This window comes from Castor canadensis, chromosome 9, assembly GCF_047511655.1.
Source record: "Castor canadensis chromosome 9, mCasCan1.hap1v2, whole genome shotgun sequence".
Lineage (NCBI taxonomy): Eukaryota > Metazoa > Chordata > Mammalia > Rodentia > Castoridae > Castor > Castor canadensis.
In genome coordinates, this window is record NC_133394.1 from 22,581,054 (window position 1) to 22,599,918 (window position 18,865).

Here is an 18,865-nt window from a genome sequence, read left to right on the forward strand (position 1 = left end):
GTAAATGAGACAATACAAACAGAAGAACCAAGTGTATGTCGGGTAAAGCCTCGTGACCGCCTGCTCCTGCACGGGTTTTGTTTGGCGTAGACTGTAAGCTCCCCTAACAACAGTGGCTTGTTTTATTTCCTGAGACACCCTAGCACTCAGTCACATGCTTTGCATTTAATTGTTTTATATTAAATAAGAAAAGAACGAACAAATATTTGTTCAGTTAATTGTGCTCACGCTGTGGCCCTAAATGAAGATGGAGACACGTGCATCGTTTTTGGCCACAAGAAAAACACAGGCAGTGACTTAGGGAATTTATGTGACTCACACAGGCAGTGACTTTGGCTCTACGTGAATGAGACTGAACTTTGTCATCAATCTCACCAGAACACAAACGAGTAAGTGAATACTACCTTCAAGCTAATTCCTATGGAAGACCCTTCAACATTTTGCTTCTGCTCAGAGCATTTTTGAATGACTGAGAGTTGCCTTGTGAGTCACATAAGAAAATCAGCATAATTATTTTATAGCCAGCCTTCAATTTTAAATCTGAAAGTTAATATTTAATCATTATCCCCCAACTTAGCGATCTGCTGTGTCTCAAAATGACTATTGCTTATTTCCCATAACCAAATAAGGCAGTAAATTATAAAGAATATTCCAGTCCAATAATATTAGACAAATAGGACACAGGAATGATATATGCTCTGAAGATAATTTCAGAATTCCTAAAGATAAAATGAGCAACACTGTCTCATCTCTCCAGACAGCTCTACCTCCCAATCACTACTGCATATCTTGGACTCCCTACTCCCAGCCTCTCCAGCTTGCTTGCTTATCTACTTGCACCCCAGTAATTGTGCAGTCTAATTGGGGTGTCCAGCACCTCTTACCACACTGCCCTTGCACATCTAACTCACCTCAGCTCTTCTCATCACCTTCCCTCCTACCACCCTGGCTCAAGCCACCATTACTTCCTCTTTGAATTACAGTGGAAAAACTTCCCAGGGGCCTCATGCTTCTGCTTATCTGCCTCACCAGCCCAGCAGTCAGCTCAGTATCTTTGGTACGTGAGTCAGGTCATGGTATTCTACACTTTGCAGTATCTAATGGCCTCATTGGAGTCAAAGTCCTTGCAGGGCTCTATGAGTGTGGACATGACCGTGGTGGCCTCTCGACTCTGCTCATCAAATAGACCGGGCATAACCAGACCATCTCAGTGCCTTTGGACTGCTCCTCTCCCTGCCTGCAATGGTCTTCTCTGGAGAATCTTTGAGGCTTGCTTCTTCACCTCCTTCAAAAGTCTCCGCTCAAAAGTCATCAATCAATGAGGAAATGTGACCACTCTGTTAAAATGAGCAAACGCCACTCCCCTCCCTCACTAGTACTCCTTCTTTAAAAAAAATTTTTTTTAGTTGTTGTGCTGGGTGAGGGTACATTGTGGCATTTTACGAAAGTTCTTACAATATATCAAATATATCATAGTTGAATTCACCCCCTGACCATTCTCCTTTATCCCCTCCTCCCATTCCTAGAAGAGTTTCAACAGATTCACTTTTCCATTTACATACATGTGTACACAGTATTTGCACCATATTCATCCCCATTCCATTTCCCCACCTCTTCTCCCCTCCCACTGGTACCAACTCCCCCCCACTCCCCACAGGACCTGTTTTGCCCTCCTGTGCTCCAATTTTGTAATAGAAAAATAAATGACATTTTTGTGTGTTTAAGTAGCTACACAGGGAGTTTCTCTGTGACATTTCCATGTACATATGTATTACAGGCCGATTTGGTTCATCCTCTCCCATTTTTCTTCTTTCTACCTTAGTCCCCTTCTTATGGTGGTTTCAACAGGTTTAAAAATTTTATATTCATCCTTGTATAGAAAGTACATCGATCATATTCACCTTCTTAACTTCCTTCTTTTATTTTACCCCTCTCGTATGTGACCTAACCTTAGTGTGACCTGTTTTTCATAATATTGCAGCATTTGTTTTAGGTCTACAATCCGCATATAAGAGAGAACAAACGATTTTTGGTCTTCTAAGCCTGGCTAACCTCACTCAAAATGATGTTCTCCAGTTCCATCCATTTACTCGCGAATGACAAAATTTCATTCTTCTTTGTGGCTGAGTAAAATTCCATTGTGTATAAATACCACATTTTCTCGATCCATTTGTCAGCAGTGGGGCATCTTGGCTATTTCCATCACTTAACTACTGTGAATAATTCTGCAATAACGTGGGTGTGCAGGTGTCTTTGCTGTGAGCTGACTCACATTCCTTCGGGTGTATCCCTAGGAGTGGAATTGCTGATTGTACGGCAGGTCGGTGTTTAGTTTTGGTGCTCTTTCTATCCTTTACTGCACTGGTTTTCTCCACACATCACATTAATACCTAGCATATTGCGTATTCTACTTTTTAAAACAGCTGCTGTTTATTGTATCCTCAGTAGTCTATAAGGTTGATAAGAGCAGAGGTTTTGTTCACTGTCATATTTCTTGTGCCTGGACCAATGCTTTGCTTCTAGCGGGCAAAGCTTACTTGACTTTGACAATTCAGCTTAGAATCCATGACTAACTATTTCACTTTTGCTGCTGAATTGTGTGGGTTTTAGCACATGTGGGTAATGAAGTTAATTATTGAGTCGACAAAAGGGAGAAGCATCACTTAGGACCAGGTTTAGATCATTTTCTAAAGAGAAAATCAAGAATGATTCTGCAGCTGGAGAAGTTAAGCTATGACTGCTAGATGAGTTCTTGAAATATGCTTCTCTCCACCCAGTTATTCAGAAATACAGCCCTGACCTTCCAGTTTGGCAAAATAAAATATTTCTACGATTCTTATTCCTTGAAACCTATAAAAATAAAACAAATGAGAGAAAAAGGAAGTTCCATCTTAAGTGAAACAAGAAATGACCGCAACTGTAGACCACCAACTGTGAAGACCCTTTGCCAAATTCCATAAAATGCAGATCAAAATGCCAAGAGCTAACACATAAGCTTCCAGACTTCTGCAGACCACAGATTTCTCCAAATGTCACAGTGCTGAGAGGTCCATCCAGAATTCCTCTCCCTAGAGTAACTGGATCTAGTGGACAAACCACTGCAGAATCTGGAAAAACCTGAAAGAGACCGAGGTATGCCACCAAAGAATGGCAGAGAAGGTAGCACTGAAGGAGTAATGAAGATAAATCTCTTTCCCTGGCTCTGGTCTCTTGGTGGAGGAACCCTGCCTTGAGGTGAGGTTGATGAATGCACTCTAGAAGCCATGATGAGTTTTGTGCTACTGACTAGAGACGGCTGAACTGAATAGATACTAGTGCACCACCCCCTTGACAGCCTGCGACAAAAAGCCCTTTATTGAAAGCCACACCAGTCTTCTTTTGTTTGCACCAAAGGAATAAAGTAAAAACATCTAAAAATATAGCTTCAGTTCAATCCACCCTGTTCTTAAAGCCTTTATTCATTCTCTCGTTCCTACAAGTTTTAATATAAACTCTATTCTGTTTTTTTCTTCCTCATTTTATTATGATAAGAACAACTGACATGTATTCTACGCTCTTAAATTTTTAAGAGAACTTTATGGGATTGTGAACTACTGCACGGTGCTGTAGGACTCTCTAGAACTCACTCATCTTGCATCAATGAAACTGTATAATATTCCGTTTCCTCTCCCCTAAGCCTCTGGCAACCACTGTTCTACGCTGTGTTTCTATCAGTTTGACTGTTTCAGATACCTCATGCAGGTGGCCTCAAGCAGTTTTTATCCTTTGGTGACTATCTTATTTACTTAGCATAATTTCCTCAATTTTATGTTGTAGTACATGGTAGGATATTCTTTTAAAAAACCAATTAATATTTCATTATATATGTACACACACACACACACACACACTTCCCTTATCCATTCACCCATCCCTGGACATTTGGGTTGTTCCCACATCTTGGCTATTGTGAATAATGCTACAATGAACACAACAATGCAAACAATGCATTGAAGTCCTGGTTTCAATTCTCTTGGAGAGAGAGCCAGAAGTAATAATGCTGAATCATATGGCAGTTCCATTTTTAATTTTTTTTAATGGTACTGGGGTTTGAACTCAGGGCCTACACCTTAAGGCACAACACCATCCCTTATTTGTGATGAGTTTTTTTCGAGATAGGGTCTCACGAACTATTTGCCCAGGCTGGCTTTGAACTGCGATCCTCCTGATCTCTGCCTCCTCAGTAGCTAGGATTACAGGTGTGAGCCACCGGTGTCTGATCTAGTTTTAATTTTTTTGAGGGGCTTCCATAGCAGCTATATCAGTTCATATTTCTACCAACAGTACATAAGGGGTCTTTTGGTCTTCATTCTTCTTAGTACTTGTCCTCTGTCGAGTTTTAGATGACAGCCAACCTAACAGGGGCTGGTGGAGTGGCTCAAGTGTAGAGCACCTACCTAGCAAGTGCGAGGCCCTGTGAGACCCTGAGTTCAAACCCCAGTCCCCCCCCCCAAAAAAAAAGTCATCCCAATAGGACTGAGGTGATACTGCATGGGTTTTGATCTGCATTTCCCTGATGATTTTAGCTAAAATCTCCTATCTAGCTCTCTCCTTCTATTCCCTACAGTCCAGCCAGTAATGTCTGGCCACCAATTCATAAACACTGCATTCTTTAAACCATCCCACAGCCCAGAAGGGTTCCTGCATCCCACACCACTTCCTCTACTTGGCAACTTCTTGAAATTCTCATCATTTTTCACAGAGCTACATCTTTCCTCCAAGCTTCCACTTAAGGGAGTTGGTTGTTTTTATTTTTTAAGACTTATCTTTCTTAGTTCCACAGTGCTTGGGAATTTTATGGCACCAGGAATATTTGGCCTGCTGTTACCTTGTGTAAAAACAGAACGAAAGACAGTACAATACACCAATCCAGAAAGCCTAGCTTCAAGTGCTTCTCCTACCACTTGCTGTTTGGATTGGGGTGGGGTATTTAACCTCTGAAATCTTCAGTAATGTTCCCTATAAAATGAAACTTATAATATTTTATGAGATTACTTAAGATGAAAGAGTACAGAAAAATCAAACTGAAATAAAAAAAAACTACCATGAAAGACCAAAATGAATTTTTTTAAGAACAGAGTTATGATTCATTTTCCAAAAGCTCAAGACAGATTTAATACAAAAACCACATCTTTCTGACCACTAAGGGTGCAATCAGATTCTTGCCCTTCTGAAGACAAAAGCATACTTAACTTAATCACACCAAGAAAAGTAGAATTTGGAATGTGTATAAATGTCTAGAAGCAGAAACTCTCCTGTCACGAGCAACAATCTGTGGCCCCTTTGTTTTTCTCTCTGACAGCTGATCAAGCTTTTCTCCCTTTATGAAATGAGAAGTAAGGCAATATCATAGAGGCCATGTGACCTCAATTATTTCTTTATTCTAAAAGTAAAACTGTTGAAAACTTACTATCATTGTCTCTGTTAGTCATAGCAAAAATGGCAAATTACTTAATGACATTTTCCCTATTTTTTCAGGTGAGGAAAACAAGGTTGAAAGAGAGATTAAATAGCGTCCCCAGAACCACAGAAATGAAAAGTTCTAGTCATTCTGTCTGGTTCCAGAACTCTGTATCTAGGTCTACAAGTAGGTCTCCTGAAGCTAGCTCCTTGGCCATATGGTTTCACAGCAAGCCAACAGCTTCATCACTACTCCTCACTCAAAGGAAAAATATCAATACCTAAGATTTTGAGAATCTTTCACAAAATTTAATGGTTCAAAACAAATCAATAAGATTTCAGATAATAAGATGATAAGAAAGAGGACTAGAGATATTAGAAATTCCCCAGTCATGTTGGTGAGTAGCTAGGTTAAAAATATAGGCCTTGACTTGGGGTGGAGCTCAGTGGCAGAGTATGTGGTTAGCATGTGTGAGGCCCAGGGTACAGTATCCAGCACAAATATGCATACATACATGTATACATAAAATGTAAATAAATAAATAACACACACATACACACACACACACAACCCTCTGAATATCATCAGACTGGGATTAGATTTCAATATAACAGTAACTGATGGAGAGTAACCTGCAGCAATTGTGTGGATGGGCAGGCCATTTATGAAGCCCTGAAACACAAGTGGAGTATTAGACCCTGAGGGCAAGGAAAGATGGAGGGAATCCATGGGCTGTGCTGAAGCAAGTGACAACTAGTCACATAGGTATTACATATGGCTTGCCAGGCAGAGCTTGGAGTTACGACCTAAGAATGAGCCTAGGAAATAGCAATGTTTAGGTACGACTAAGAAAAGGAAACTAATTGGAGGCCAGAGACATGAAGCAACAAGAGCTATTCAATACTTATTCCCTATTTAATGGGGAAGTTGGGTTGTGTTGGATTGGGGACAGAGTCTGAATCCCAGGTGAAGGTGTCTGAATTTTGTATTGTCAGAAAAGAGGGTAAAAGGCAAAAGAACATATATTTATTTAATGAGGGAATTTTGTATGATTAGTGTTTATTTTTTTTTTTTAAGGAATATTCTATTACTAGTAGGAAGGAGATGGGAAGAGAGTGAGCTCAGAGGTGGGAGACCAGCTTGCAACTGTGTGATTATGTAAGTCCGATTCTCAGCAGTCCTAGTGGTGTGGACAGAGACACCTACTTCAGTAGATCTGTATAAGGCCAGTGAGAATGAGAAAGGAGAAGTTAAGGAAAAAACCAAGGATTTTAGCTCAGCAGGAGTTATGGATTTAATTTTGAGTCCCTCCAAGATCCATGTATTAAAATCCAAAGGCCTATGGAATGGCATTCAGAGGGTCCTTTAAGAGGCAATTAGGGTTAGGTTAGGAAAGCTGGGCAGGGGCTCATGCTAGGATTAGAACCTTCTTTGAAAGAAAAAGAGGGGATGAATCTGATCAATGTGTATTACATGCGTGTATGAAAATATAATGAAATCCCTTACTTTCTATAATACACGTTCATAAAAAAAAACCCATGCTACATATCCCTCTTTCCTTCTTTTCCTCCTCCCATCTTTTTACTGTGCTATAGTTTTGACTTTTCTAGAATGTCACATAGTTGGAAGTATGCAGCATTTTCAGATTGGTTACTTTCATTAACAACATGGATTTAAGTTTCTTCTACGTGTCATCTGATAGCTCATTTATTTTATCACTAATATCATTGGTCATCCATTGAAGGAAATCTTGGCAAATCCTAATTTGGGGCAATTAGGAATAAATATGCTAAGAAAAAAGAAAAAGGAGGACACATGGAATCTCTCTCTCTCTCTGTCCATCTGTCTATCTGTCTGTATCTTTCTCTCCCTCATGTTTCTCTGATCTTTGAAATTAGAAAAAAAATCTGAGCTGTAAGCACTGTCCAGGTCTCCACATCTAACAATGGCCAGCACACTCTCCCTTTATTATTATGAACTCTAAATGGTACCGAAACCTTCTTTTAAACTAATTTCCATACTTTCGAGTTTATCTTTAGTGGTTCTAAATAAATCCAGTCTCGTTCCCTTGTTCCTTCCTTGCTCTACCTTCTTAAAGATGAAACTACCAGCAAGATGAGCTTAAAAAATACATCAAATATTCTGCTTTAGGAGAATGAGGCTTTCACAATGTAGACAGAGTTTTAGGCACACTTTTCCTGCATCTAGTCTAGATCTGAAACTTGTATTAGGAGAGCAGCAGTCATCCTCTTCACCTACCTAAGACACCTGCATTTGGCTCCCACAATATTATCTATTTCTGTGTCTTGTACTCATCCATGATCTTTACCAGGCTTGTATCTACCAGCTGAAGGATTTCCAAGCAGGGTTCTCTTCCATATATCTGACCTTCCACTGTCTGATTCCAGCAACCAGCTCATCTTAGCAAGTTGGTTGTATTTAAGAGGTCATATTCTTCTGTTTAAATTATATTTTAGGCTTCCCTTGTTATCTTAAGAGCCCTAATAAAAAGGTGTTAAAATATGTTTATCAGGGATACTTAAAATCCTTTCTAAAGCATTACAAACATCAAATGGGCAAACTTAAGTGAGGTTTTATTTTTTTAACTTAAAAAACAATTTATTTAAATTTTCTGTAGCAAAGCTGAAGTGGAATTTTTCTCACTTTTTTCCTTATTTTCTCCTGTGAATCAATGACACGTTTTTTAGCTACTGTATCACCTGCAACTGAGTTTATACCTGATGTTCTCCAATGAGTTCATTTTATCATTTTACCAGAGCGCGGTTCTCTCCCCACCTTACAATTCGGAGCACAGTTCTATCAGGTTGGCAAAATGCCTGCTCAGTGCATTGTGTTCGGTTCTTAGAATACATACTCAGTACCGTCTCATGAGTTTATGGTATTAGTAGTGTAAACTTTGGTTAAGAAAGACCTGATTTGGTTCTTCTTTTTCTGCTTTGATATCCTACTTGACAGCTATTACCTTTTCCTTTCTTCAAAGTCATGGCCTCAACTTCAAGAAGAGATGAAAATGTGCCTTGAAATGCTCAGACCACGTGTCTCTGCTTTTCATCCTTCATGGCAAATGGGTCAAGAGAACTACAGTGTGGTCTGTACCCCTGGGAAGTCTCGGCAAACCTCCTGAGGAAACATGTCATCATGATTCACCTCAACATAAGCGAGAAAGAAGGAAGATGCCCTTCCTTCATTTCCCATTTCTGGAGGAGTTAGATGTTTAGCCTCCGACTCTCAGGTGTAGGTCTTTAGAGACCTACCTGCATTTACCTTACATGCAAAGGATAAGTTAGCAACTAGCAGTCCATACATAAAAAGATGTGGGTAGCACAGTTAAGGACACCTTCACAGGTCTTCAAAATACTGTCCTTTACTGATAATAGTTATCAGGAACTAATATATTGGACTTAAAATCTGAGGTTGATCTTAAAAGTGTGACAGACACAAGAGAGACAAAAAGACACAGTAATGTTGTCTTTAGGAATTTGAATCTGGGTAGCAAGCCAGCATTCCTGAACACAGGCAAACCTACATATCCTACTGTGGCATCAGGCTTCCAGAAAAAGGGCAGTGTGCCAGGTGCTGATGGCTCACACCTGTAATCCTAGCTACTTTTGAGGCTGAGATTGGGAGGATCATGGTTCCAGGTCAGCCCGGGCAAATAGTTTGCAAGACCCCATCTCCAAAATAACCAGAGTAGGGTGAATTCGACTATGATATATTGTAAGAACTTTTGTAAATGTCACAATGTACTCCCAGCACAACCATAAAAACAAACAAAATAACCAGACCAAAATTGGACTGGAGGTGGACTCAAGAGGTAGAGCGCCTGCTTTGCAAATGTGAAGACCAGAATTCAAATTCTAGTCCCATCAAAAAAAGAAAAAAAGTCAGTGTGCCAAGTGACCCAAGCACTGGGCTTGCATGAATACTTTTGAGATGGTTTTATACTACTGGAAAACATAAAATCACTATTATTATTGAATCTTAGATGAATATATATTAACTTAGTAAACATTTGGTAGAGGGAATAGATTTCATAAGAAAAAGTTAAGGCCAGGTGCACTGGCTCAGGCTTGTAATCCTAGCTATTCAGGAGGTAGAGATCAGGAGGATTGTGGCTAGAGGCCAGTCTGAGCAAAAAGTTCACAAGACTTCATCTTAACCAATGGCTAGATGCAGTGGCTTTCCAGCTAGTAGGGGAAGCACAAATAGAAGATCCCAGGCCAGTCTGGGCATAAAGTGAGACCCTATCACAAAAACAACGAATACAAAAAAGGCAGAGGTGTGGCTCAAGTGATTGAACAAGTGCCTAGCAAGTACAACACCCTGAGTTCAACCCCCAGACCAAACAAAAACAAAAACACAGAAATAGCCTAAAGTTATATCTATAATGGATTTTTATGATAAAGAATAATTTAAATATAAATTCAGCAATACTGAAATTTAAATAGCAAAGTTACTTACTTTTACCAAGATAAGCCTAGCCAGGTTTCCACAGCTCTGGTTATCATTTTCTGTACAATCTACTTCAAACAGGGTGTTATAATTTTCTAGGATTTCAACCAATATCTTGTTGCAAAGGTCCTGTTCTTTCATGCCTTCAAGCCCAGTTGGCACACTAGAATTAAGAAAAAAAGGAGAGAAATTGCTTAATAAAAACAAAGATGACAGCATATCTGTCTCAGACTTATATTTTGACACCTCCTGAATGATCAGCCCTACTAGGGAACATGGGATTTTCCAACAAGCCCTATGGTGAGTGTGTGAAGTTGTTGGGACAACTAGTTCCTGTGATCTGAGTCAACAGCTTACACTGCTGAGGGAAAGTCTGACTACTCAGGAAGAAGATATAGATTAACACTGGTGCTGCTATGCTTTGAATATATTAAAAATTGTTACACATCATAACACTTACATAGGAGTGAAAAAGAAGCCAGGTGCCAGTGGCTCACATCTGAATCCTAGCTACTGGAGAGGCTGTGTCAGGGGGATCATGGTTGGAGACCAGTCTGGACAAATAGCTCACTTGACCACATCTCTAATATTTTAGAGCAATAGAGACTAATAACCAGAGCAAAATAGACTGGAGGTGTGGCTCAAGCAGTAGAGAGCCTGCTTTGCAAGCATGAGTGAAGTCCGGAGTTCAAACCCCAATCTCACCAAAAACAAAAAAAGTGAAAAAGAATGAGTGTTATCATAACAGAAATATCTGGCCACATTATCCCTTACAGATTTTTTAGGTAATACACAAAAAGTACAAACCTTAAAGGAAAAAAATAAATACTTCTGGGAAAAGTAACAGTTATTGTTGAGGCTGAGTAGCAAGCATATAGAAGGTCTGTTATACTGTTCTCTTTGTTTGGGTATATTTAAAATTTTCCATAATAAAAAAAAGTAGAAAACAGTTATGAATGTAAAACACAACACAAATTAAAAAAAAAAGACAAGGTACAGATGAGAAGACAAGTGTCTTCTTCAGTAATATGTACACTTGATATAGGATTAGTAGTTAGACTATGTGTAGAACACCTACTAAGCTAAGAAAGAGAAAAAGAGAGGTGGAGGATGGAGCTCACACCTATAATCCCAGCTACTTGGGAGGCAGAAATTGGGCAGATCATAGTTTGGGGCCACTCTGGGTAAAAAGTTAATGAGACCCCATATCAACAAGTAAGCTGAGCATGGTGGTGTGTTTTGAGGTCTCAGCTACACAGGAGGCTGTAGGTAGTAGGATTGTGGTCCAGGCCAGCCCTGGACAAAAACACAAAAAGTTACCTAAAAAATAACCTAAAATCAAGAAAGGTTGGATGCAAGGCTCAAGTGGTAGCATGCCTGCCTCACAAGTATAAGGTACTGAATTCAACCCCAAGTGCATGAAAAAAAGGAAGGGAGGGAGGAAGGGAAGGAAGAAGAAAAAGAAAGGAAGGAAGGAAGAAAGGGAGAGAGGGAGGGAGGGGAGAAGGGAAAAGATATGAGTTGGAAAACTCACAGATGAAAACGCCTAAATAGTCACAGTATGAAAGAAAACTTGGCCTCACTGAGTAACCAGTGAAATGCATTCAAAAAGTTATACTTAGATATCATTTAATAAGTTCTGCGTTAATTTCCTCTGGCTGCTGTAAAATTACCACACACCGGGCAGCTCAAAACAACAAAACCGTATTGTTGTCTAGTTCCAGAGGACCAAAGAGCAAATCAGTACCACAAGTCCAAAATCAAGGCTTTGGCTGGTCATACCACTCAGAGGCTCTAGAAGGATTTGTTTCTGGACGCTTGTCACTTTAGGTGGCTGCCAGCATCCCTTGGTTACAGCTGCATCACACCAGTCTTTAGTCAAGGCCAGCACCTACAAATCCTCCTCTGCTCCTTCTTCACAAGGCCTTTTTTGTGTGTGTCTCTGCCTTTTTCTTATAGGGATACCATGCTTGCATTCAGATTATCCAGGCTAATCCTTTTATTTCAACCACCCCTGTAAAGACTTTTCCACATAAGCTAACACTTACAAGTTCCATCACTAAGGACTGACAGCTGATGTCTTTGGGGGCCATTGGTTAGCCTCCTAGACCACCTACAGGTGTGACTCCCAATGAGTCATACCCTTGTGTAATCCCTTCCCCTTGGGTGCTGTGGCTCCTAACCAATAGAATTCTGCAAAGGTAGCAGGATGTCACTCTCATGACAATGTTACATCATATGAAATTCAGTCTTTGCAGACCAGTGAAATGTTCTGCTACTGGCCTTTTTTCCACCTTAACTAAGTACTTACCACACACTGTGGACCTAGTCTTTGCAGTTTGAGGCATGACAGTAAAGCTAGCACAAATTTCTTTCTCTTTCCTCAACATCACTACTCTGGCACATTTACTTATTAAGTAAAATAAGGGTTACTTGAACACAGGTACTGAGATGCCCTGACAGTTGATCTGAATACTGGAAGAGCTACTGAATAACAAGCAGGTAGCGTATACAGTGTAGATACGCTGATGATTCCCATCCTGAGTGCAGAGTGGGATGGAACAGAACAAGATAAGATTTCAACATAATATTTGGAACAGAATGCAATTTTAAACTGCTGAAGTGTTTATTTTTTAAATTTCCTATTTAATATTTTCAGACCATGGTTAACTGAGGGTATCTGAAACCAGAGAAAATGAAGCACTGTGAAGTGTTCTGTCTTAATCTAAGTCATTAATGAAAAAGCTTAATATGTATGTAAAATGTGATTCTTCATTTATAACCTCTGTTTGGATTGTCATCATTTTATTCATGAAAACCCTTAGAACCTGTTTATTTATCCAGGCCTGAAAGTACCTAACCACGTTATCACCTGATCAAACTGCCTAGTCTTGTCCACATGAATTCCATGCAGATATTTTATCCTTAATTTAATGTTTGACAAATTAAAAGTGCTGACATGCTGGGACAGTCACCCTTAGGTAGTTCCTTGCCAAAAAGAAAGAATTTTTAAAAATCTATTATTGAAAACAATCATTCAAGGCTGGGTTTAAAATCATTTTAAAAGCTGCTTAAGAGCTGGGTGTTGGTGGCTCACGCCTGTAATCCTAGCTACTCAGGAGGCCAAGATCAGAAGGACTGCAGATCAAAGCCAACCTGGGCAAATGTTCACAAGACCCTATCTTGAAAAATCCTTCACAAAGACGGGGCTTGTGGAGTGGCTCAAGGTGAAGGCCCTGAAGTCAAGCCCCAGTACTGCAAAAAAAAAAAAAAAAAAAATAGGTGCATAAGTTTCTAAATTTGTACTGTCCTGTCTCTGAATGTATTATGACTGGTCTATATTAATTTATATGTTACATATAAAAGCCAGAAGATTTGTTTTTAAAAGATAATATTCAATGTAAAATTTCTAATGTTTCTTAGAATTAAAGTGAGTCAGTAGAAACTAAACTTTCCAGAATTGTTTTTGTGCCTGGCCCCACCTTTGGCAATGTCCACCTTCTTAAGAAATACTGATGTTTCTGGGTATTCAGCTCACATTATGCATGTATCCATTCTTTCCCTCAGGTTAGATTTTTTATAAACAGTACTACTTATTAATCCAACTGATGAATTAGTCATTTTTCTTAAAGCACTAAGAAAACATGCAACTTCATAAATGAAAGTTCTAGAGTATTGCACCAATAATTACTCAACCATGTCTGAATAACAGCCAATACTTTAAATCAGTTAGAAAAAATGCATAATAATTTTTCAGATATTTTCAAATATCCGACTTTTAACATGATGACACCAATCATTTGGGTGGATAAGTAATTTTAAAAAATTAATTGCTGGATAACTGAGTATGTCTCAATGTATTTTAGATTCATGGTTTCAACCAAAATAGTGAAGATAATTATATTAAGCCTACAATGATAAAATCAGAGATAATTTAAGTGATATGCAGAAGTTATGAAATTTGAGATATCATTACTGTCATTTTCAAGAATTCTCAAAAAATTTGCCAAATTAGGGGCTGGCGGAGTGGCTCACAGGGTAAAGTGCCTGCCTAGCAAGTGTAAAGTCCTGAATTCAAACACCAGTATCACCAAAAAAAATAATTTCCCATATTAGATTATAATAAAATATTTCTTTATGTGTTTTACAAAAAAATGTCAACAATACAGGGGTGAGAAGAACAGTAAGCTAAAGGAGCAAATGAGTTTTTTCTAAACCGCAAGCAGAGTGACAGCATCATTGTCAAAAAGATCTATACTGTTCATCTGAAAGGGCCACTACTTTAAAGAAGCAAACAAATTCTTGGTGAAAAAAAATTCTCCGATTTAAAATCTGAGTAAATTTTCATGATTTCTGTCAATTTTTATACAGGATGTGGCTGATATTAAATCAGCAGATTGATGGTGATGAGTCAGTAACTCTACAGTGGCAATCCTAGAAGAATTAGTCATTGTGACAGCCATCAGCCCTTGTTAAATCACAAGATCCAGAAGGAAGTTAAGAAGGTGAATGTGGTTGATGGATTTTCTTTACAAGAATGAATATAGAATTTTTAAACCTGTTGACATCACCATAAGAAGGGGAGTAAGGTAGAAGGGAGAAAAATAGAGGGGAACAACCAATTTGGGTTATGATACATATATGCATGGAAATGAAACTCCCTGTAGAGCTATCTTAAATGAACAAAAATGATTTTTTTTCAAAAACAGAAAACAGGGAGGTAAAATGGGTCCTGTCTGGGGGTTAGTACCAGTGGGAGGGGGAGGATATAAGGAAAGGGTGTAGGAGAGAGAATATGGTGGCAATGTTGTGTACTCATGTATGAAAATGGAAAAATGAGACCTGTTGAAACTATTCCAGGAATGGGGAAAGGAGAAATAAAGGAGAATGATGGAGGGGGTGAATTCAACTATGATATATTGTAAGAGCTTTTATAAATGTCACAATGTACCCCCACTACAATAATAATATAATAAAACATAAAATAAAATAGCTTTAAAAAAAAGGACTCAGAAGTAACTGGAACATGTGTGGAGTTTCAAACATTGTCCAAAGTAGCTAGACGATGATAAGAGAAATGGGTTCCTGAGGCGGTGTGAAGCCCTTTGCAGGTGCCTCTCCTCTGCTGTAGACTGGGAGGAGCAACAGGGCCAGAGCTACTGCCCTCCTGGGCTGCTCCTGCTCTTGGAGTCAGACATGCTACCCCTGTGCCACCAGGTCTGCTTTTGCTCTTTACATCTCTTGTCACCCTGGGCTCTTTACTAATCTGGAAACCTCATTTCCAAACTCTGGGTTTTGTCCTGGCTGATGTCTTGGATCTCTTCCATGTCTGAAATTCTGTTTCTCTAAAGAATTGGACTGATGGTAAGGGGTGAACGGTAGACTACCAATGCCTGCAGAGCATGGTTACTGAGGAAGAGTTTGAGTGTGTAGGAGTTCTACCCAAGTCAGCAAAATGTACAGACCCTTTGCACTTACAGGACTAATTTTAGAAACTTACCTATGGAAACTTTTCCAACGACTTGGTACAAGAGAAGTCCTAGTCTTCACCTTTGTTATTATGTCACCTCAAAGTGATGAGGGTGAAACTATTAAAAATTTGAACTTCTCAAGTAACTTTCAGTCTTATTTTTCATCGATTTCTTCTTGGATCCTTATGGTTCAAGACACAATACATTTCCAACCTCAGAACTTTACTCATGACCTTTTTGTTCTGGATAGTTTTTCCCTTCTTCAAATACTAAGTCCTATTTACCTTCAAAGGCTCAATGAAGGTATCTCCTCCACCCTATCAGAATTAATGCTTTTGTATTATTCTCACAGAATTCATTTCATCTTCTATCACAGAACATTTATCGGAGTCTGTGTTGCCTCACGATTTATTGTGAAGGCATCTATTCCATTACAGGAAGTCCAATTCATCTTATATTCTCAATAGAGCCTAATACTATGAATGACTTAGAGCATATCGAAAAAATTGCATAGTATTAGAAGCAAAACATAATCTTTATATTTCCTTTATAATTTAATTTAAAAAGCTACTGTCCTCTTTGTACATACATGGGCCATATGCTGATAAAATAAAATGTAAAGAATTAATCAATGTCCTTATCATCTATTTCAAAGTAAGTAGCATGAATGACACATTTCATTTTCAGTGGGAATGTCTCCCAAATTGGCAAGTTAGAGGCAAACCCAGCTATCTTTGATCTAAACAACACTTGAGATGGAACAATTAGAATTCTTCCAATGAGATAAAGAAACACTGGCAAGGCCTGTTGGAAATAAGTACCAAGAAATTTATGGCTTTCACCAAAAGCTAAGCATGTAATGTTACTGAAAATAAAGGAAATCTTGGACCTTTATTTAGTATCAACCCACTTTCAAGTCTTACTGGGGTTACATAACTAATGGCTATCAAAATGGTAAAAACAGCTCAGTGTCTGAAAATCATCTTTATAATAGTTTGAAATAAACTTTGGTCACAGTATGCCTAGCTTCTTGGAATCTGACAACAATCCAGTTATAATCTTACAGGAGCCTAATGAATCTTATCTAAAACATGGTGAAGATGTGAAGGAAAAGACCACTTTACTCATACTTTGCTCTGTACTGTGTACAGGTACATACACTTTATTGTAAACCTTAGTCCACTGAATACCACAGAAAAGTTTTCTTGGGTAGAAAACTTAAAACTTGAATTTCAGCTCCTTGATTCTTTTTCTTTTTTTTTAAATAAATTTAGTCATTTAGCCATCAAGTGTACCATTCAGAAGTATTGAGGACATGTCCATTGTCAGGCCTTGCCTCTTCTTGTATGGAAGTTGTAAATAGCAATCGAGTGTTCAAATGGCAGGAAAAGAAAGAATGGCATGAGAACAAAGATAAATTCTAACTAAAGTCAGCTTTATCTAACCCAAAGAGGCAAAAAGTTTGGAATGACAGAACATTTAGTGAGGCTTTCTACTTCTGGGGAAAAAAAAAAGTTAGACCCCCATGAACTTAGTCTGACTACAGTTCAACCAAGGTGGACCTTGGGAGAATTCAAAGTAAGACAACTTAATTTGGAAACATACAATACCACTGAGGTAGTTATATCCCTGTGTCTTTCATTCAAGGAACATTGTGTCAATTTCCAGAAAAGCTAATTACGTTATCATTAGCAAAAATGAAAATGACTCTGGCCACAAACTCATTCAGTTCTTTAGAGCAGCCCAAAGACACATAGAAAAATGCTAGTAGGGAAGAACCAGGAAACTTTTGTTAGCCCTAACCTGACCTCTAAGAGTTTAGAAGGCACATAGTTCAGTGGCAGAGTGCTTCCCTAGCATGTACAAGGCTCTAAGTTCGATCCCCAATACTGCAAATAAAATAAAATAAAGCTGTCATCTATCCATTCATAAACCCATCTATTCATTCATCCACCAACAACCGAAGTGTCAAAGGTTAGGCAAGTCACCAACACTTTTGAGATGGATAAAATCAGATTCTTGCCCTAAAAATGCTTACAACCAAGGTTAGGGGAGGAGTCAGGAAGACTCCTGAAGTGTCAACAGGTTTAAACAACTATACAAAAAATGACAGATAGAAACCAGAAGCATTTTCAAAATGCTACAAGACACAAAGGATGGAGGTTGTGCCTGTAATTCCCACCACCACAGTTCTCTTCTCTGGCTCTTGTTTTCTTGATTCTCTTCCATCAGGATCTGACTCTGTCAGGTCAAGCAAGGGCAATGGGTTCTACCGTGTGCCTTAAATGCTTTACAGTTTTGTGACTCTCACAAAGATTTTCTTCAGATTAGACGTATTTAGAATAGCCAGAATGAATTACGTTTAGAATATATGGTTACACACAGAATTCTATATTTGCAACACACAATTAAGTATTAAGGATACTTAGGATTAACTAATTTTACATTTCCCTTCAGTTTTGTTGATAGCAGAGTTTAACAGGTACTTAGAAACAGCTTTTGCTGAAAAGCACTGACTCCTTACTTGGATCCGCAAATCAACTAACTGTAAGAGAAAAGCCTGACATCTCTGCCTCCATTCTTTGCTCTGAGTTATTCACCTTGCAGCCACCTTGGAATGCAGGAAGGACAGGACTGGGTCAGAGAAAACTGTCCCCAAGGAAGGGAATAGCAGAGCCTCTGCAGGACCGACCACCCACCAGGCTTATCCTGACCTGATTGCTCCCTGGAGTGATGACAGCAATAACAACTTCTCCAGAACCGCAGCCCCCCAAACCAGGACTGAAATAATGATTAACCAGGCCAGGACTGTCTAACTATGCATATCTTTTGTCTCCAGACCCAAAGCCTTCCTCTTTTTAAAACTGGGATTCAGGCTCAAGCATTACAGTGCTTGCCTAGGAAACATGACACCCTGAGTTCAAACCCTGGTACTGACAAAAGAAAAAAGGTCTAAACCTAGGATTCATGCTTGTACCCTGAAGATAGGTTGAAGTACCTACTCAGCTTCTTCCCACAGCATACCTGTGCCATGTGTAACCCTCCTTTTTCTGCCCTTCATCATCATTCATTTCTTTATTTGGCACACTGGGGCGAGTCACCAGACCTGACCCATGAAACCCAGGAGTTTGGGTTTGGAGGTTAAATCTTCTGTAACATGAGTTTTCCCTAGTGGGAAAAGACCTCTTTTAATTTCAAAATAAATTTAGAACACTAATATCACGTGCCCGAATTCAGGCAGCCCCAAGGAATAAACAAGTTATGCTCCAAAAATTCACATCGTTAAGTTAGCTATCTGAATATAGAACATATTCTCTCAAGGTGAAAAAAAATTTAGCTTGGTTTATAGGTTCTTATCACACACACGCACACACAAACCTATTTAACATACAATGTAAGGAAGACTAGAACAACATTACATTATATGTTTTCATGAATTTGTTCAGTAACCTGAAGAACACGCAGCACAAGTGAGTAGAAG

The 18,865-nt window shown here is 38.9% G+C and overlaps 1 protein-coding gene across 7 annotated transcripts in view; it reads right to left on the reverse strand.

The window, feature by feature from the left end:
* Fam13a (family with sequence similarity 13 member A) overlaps positions 1 to 18,865 on the reverse strand; it is a 309,967-nt gene that overhangs the window by 164,002 nt on the left and 127,100 nt on the right. For all 7 annotated transcript variants that reach the window (XM_074041354.1, XM_074041353.1, XM_074041351.1 and 4 more), the window contains exon 5: positions 9,923 to 10,076. In XM_074041354.1, the coding sequence (XP_073897455.1) occupies positions 9,923 to 10,076 (154 nt within the window). The remainder of the gene's footprint in view (positions 1 to 9,922; positions 10,077 to 18,865) is intronic.